The sequence below is a fragment of the Colobus angolensis genome, unplaced genomic scaffold, assembly GCF_000951035.1.
Source record: "Colobus angolensis palliatus isolate OR3802 unplaced genomic scaffold, Cang.pa_1.0 Scaffold80, whole genome shotgun sequence".
Lineage (NCBI taxonomy): Eukaryota > Metazoa > Chordata > Mammalia > Primates > Cercopithecidae > Colobus > Colobus angolensis.
This window is the reverse complement of record NW_012121821.1, coordinates 12463389-12467715: the sequence shown is the minus strand read 5'-3', so window position 1 is coordinate 12467715 and position 4327 is coordinate 12463389. Positions and strand designations below refer to the sequence as shown.

Below are 4327 nucleotides of genomic sequence, written 5' to 3'. Positions count from 1 at the left end.
CGGCCGTTTTTGTTTGTTTTTTTTTTTTTTGAGACAGAGTCCCTTGCTCTGTTGCCCAGGCTGGAGTGCAGTGGTGCAATCTTGGGTCACTGCAACCTCTGCCTCCTAGGTTCAAGTGATTCTCGTGCCTCAGCCTCCTGACTAGTTGGGACTACAGGCATGCACCACCACGCCTGGCTAATTTTTGTAGTTTTGGTAGAGATGGGGTTTCACCATATTGGCCAGGGTGTTTTCGAATGCCTGACCTTGTGATCCACCTGCCTTGGCCTCCCAAAGTGCTAGGATTACAGGTATGAGCCACTGCATCCAGCCAAAAAAATTCTTAGTCCCTTTCTTTGTCCCACCCTCTTTTTATTAATCTCTTCCATGTTTTTCACAGAATTCTAAAATACATTGTGATTACCTTATCTAAACTCTGTTTTGAGATAAGAGGGGATAAATAGCTACCATTTACCATTTAGAGAAATCATTTTATTTTATTTATTTATTTATTTTTGAGACGAGTCTTGCTCTGTCACCCAGGCTGGAGTTCGGTGGTGTGATCTTGGCTTGCAGCAACCTCTGCCTCCCAGGTTCAAGCAACTCTCCTGCCTCAGCCTCCCTAGTAGCTGGGATTACAGGCATGTACCACCATGCCCGGCTAATTTTTTTTCTTTTTTTTTTTTTTTTTTTTTTTTTTTTTTTTTTTTGCATTTTTAGTAGAGATGGGGTTTCTCCATGTTGGCCAGCCTAGTCTCAAACCCCTCAGGTGATTTGTGTGCCTCTGCCTCCCAAAGTGCTAGGATTACAGGTGTGAGCCACCGCCACTGGCCAATCATGCACCTATTTAGCCCAGTAAATTTTCCTGGAAGAGTCTTGGTATGAGCTAACAATTCACAAATAGGACTGCTTTACAATGAACTGCATGGCTGCAAGTACATAGCAGTTGATAATCTGCTGAGATCCACACATTGCCCAGCTGGCTTTTTCAGACCCTGCCTTCTTGCCTTTGGTATGCTGTTCCGGGGTGTTATGCCCCGACCCATGACTCATGACTTGGCTTTTTGACCAGGCAACCTTCTCATTGTGGTTCCTTGGCTTGGCATTTGGTTATGGCTTTCCTTCTAGGGCAGGGCACTCATCTAGGCCACACTCTGCCAACTTAGATTTAGCCTATCAGCCTCTTTGCCCCTTTCCTGGCTTCCTCATACTTCAGTTCCCTCCCTAGGCAAATGGCCTTGTGGAGTCACAGTACCCAACAAACTCTTTTCCAGCATTTGATCGGCTTGATAGCCAAATAATTTCTCTTTATTTTCAGTTGAGATCTCATACAGATCAGCTGAGTTTACATTTGTCCTAATGTAAACCATTATCGCCCTCTCTGGTCCAATATCCTCATAGGGTCAGTTTTCCATTTCTTTAATCTTTTCTTTCGCTCATCTCTTTTACTCTGTTTTATTAATTGAATTAATAAGTATAAAATACTTTGAACAGAACCTGACATAAACATTTGCAGGTGGTATTATTATTATTTTCTTCACATCCTTTTAATAGTATTTTAATAACCTGCTTCTGCATTAATGCTTTTTTAATACTGCTTCAGTTTCAGAGTAGACATTTATGATTATTTGCTATGTACACAGGTACAATACTAGTTAGTTCATGAATAGTATAGCATTTAATTCTCATAACTCTTTGAGCTAGTATTACACACAGGTACATATACTTTTTGAAAACAGGTGAAGGTACTAAGACTGCCAGGGTATAAAGAAACGTGCTCATGGTCACACAGACAGCAAGTATGGACCCAGGATTGGAACCTGACTCCTTTGACGCCATGTCCCCAGTTTTTCAGTAGACCTTGGTGTCTCTCTTCGGTAAAGGATTATTTAGAAAGGGTTGCTATTTACAGATTGTAAGTAAAAGGACTAGTGCTATGGTTTTCAGACTTTTAAAAATATCATAAAACCTTTTATTTAAATGAAATCTTGTGAAGAAGCCAAAATGTAAAACAGCTGATACAAAACTGCTTGAAGCATGTAGAGGGTTTCTACAAGTATCTCTATTACTTCCCTAATTCCCTACCCTACGGTCCCTCAAGGCCTGCTGAGGAACACAGTTCCACAACACTGAATTAGTGTAATCATGAATATGCATCTATTTAATTCAAATGGCTCTAAAAGGGCATGCCATGAGAGACCACCATCCTTGCCTGGTCAGCCAGCACCAAATTCCTCTCCCTGGAAGCAATGAGACAGTGCTTTTGCATTCTTATTTCTTACGTGGCTGTAAGCAGAAGTATTTAGGTATCCTCTTTAAAGACACCTCTTTTTGGTGAACAAATTGATTTAATTTACATTTATGATCTTCTTCACTTTCCTAAACATCCTTTGGACTCCCAAAGATCAAATCAACATTTTGTTAAGGTGACTGGAAAGGCAGTGCCTATGCATGGGGTGACCAGCCAGCCCAGTTTGTCTGGGACACTGGATTTTCACTGCTAAAACTGTCAGCCGCAAGCAAACTGGGATAGTTTATCACAAACCCCTGAGGTCACAAAAATCACCCTTTAAGGACCACTAACCAGGGTCCCACAAAACCACTACTCCCATGACCTGGGCCACTTGCTTCCTGGTCTTGTTGATCAGGTGAATTGCAGGTCGTTTTGAGTCTAGTTAACACTCTTCCTTTATTCCTGGCCCTGAACTTGAAAATCAGTATCAAAGATAAGATGTTTCAAAGAGATTAAAAAAACAACATATTTTTGTTTTTAAGGCATAGTTAAGGTATGGGCACTATCTTTCTCTTCTTCCCTCCTATTCTTTTTTTTTTTTTTTTTTTTTTTTTTGAGACAGTGTCTCATTCTGCAACCTCTACCTCCTGGGCTTAAGCGATTCAGTCTGCTTCAGAGCTGCTTACAGACTATAAGACATTGGAGGGGGGATGGAATCTGAAATGGAAGCGCAGAGCTCCGGGTCAGAGGAGGGCTTTACCCAGGTCACCCGCAAGGGCCGGGGAAGTAACGACAGGCTGAACAGCTGTCTACAGCGGGAGAGGGCGGGGATGCGGGCCGGATGGACACAGAGGAGGCCAGGCCAGCGAAGAGGCCCGTCTTCCCACCCCTCTGTGGGGATGGGCTCCTGAGTGGGAAAGAAGAAACAAGGAAAATTCCAGTCCCAGCTAACAGATACACACCATTGAAAGAAAACTGGATGAAGATATTTACTCCTATTGTGGAACATCGGGGACTTCAGATACACTTTAACTTGAAATCAAGGAATGTAGAAATCAGGACTTGTAAAGAAACCAAGGATGTTAGTGCTCTGACAACAGCAGCTGATTTTGTGAAAGCTTTTATTCTAGGCTTTTAGGTGGAGGATGCACTTGCCCTCATCAGGTTGGATGACCTCTTCCTAGAGTCTTTTGAAATTACAGATGTTAAACCCCTAAAGGGAGACCATTTATCCGGAGCAATAGGAAGAATTGCTGGCAAAGGAGGAAAAACCAAATTCACCATAGAGAATGTGACATGGACGCGGATAGTTTTGGCTGATGTTAAAGTTCACATCCTTGGCTTCTTCCAAAACATCAAGATGGCAAGAATTGCCATTTGCAACCTAATCTTGGGAAATCCTCCTTCCAAGGTTTATGGCAATATTCGAGCTGTGGCTAGCAGATCAGCAGATGATTTCTGATTTCAAGTCAGAGACTTTTTATCTTGCCTTTGGACTCTGGAGAAAAATACTTTATGAGTGGTCGGTCACAAGAAACCATGTGAAGAATTTCAGTCGTTTGAAGCCTCTGTCCCTTCTTCCATTCTCAGCCAGAAGCATAAACAGAAAAGAAAGATTTAAGAGTATTCACACTCAACAGGTTTTAGAATAATTTAAATATCAAAAACTGATTCTATTATACTTACACATTAGGTATAATTTATCATTTATCTGAAATCACATGTAGCAGATTGCATAGTCTGTAATCCTCTCAGAGGGAAACTTCTTTAAACAAGAAGTTAAAACAGCTCTATATGAATAAGTTTAAACAGTTCTATATGAATTTATACTTTTATATTTATAAATTTATAACTTCATAAAAATTTATAAACATTTCTTCTTTATAATTATAATTTAATAGATTATTTGAGAAAAACCTCTCTGAATGATAACCCTTCCTTACTACTGGGTGATGTGTAAATATTTTTTGGGGGACAGGGTCTCACTTTGTCACCCAGGCTGGAGTGCAGTGGTGTGATCTCAGCTCACTGCAGCCTCTACCTCCTGGGTTCAAGTGATCCTCCTGCCTCAGCCTCCCTAGTAGGTGAGACAACAGGTGTCCACCACCATGCCTG

At 41.3% G+C, this 4327-nt stretch overlaps 1 protein-coding gene across 1 annotated transcript; it reads left to right on the top strand.

Annotated features, from left to right (window-relative positions):
* Positions 1–2922: 2922 nt before the first annotated feature.
* Positions 2923–3895, top strand: PNO1 (partner of NOB1 homolog (S. cerevisiae)). Its single transcript, XM_011929366.1, is given in 2 exon segments — positions 2923–2998; positions 3001–3895. Coding segments are annotated over 2 exon segments (750 nt in total). The 3' UTR covers positions 3675–3895.
* The last annotated feature ends 432 nt before the right edge of the window (positions 3896–4327 follow it).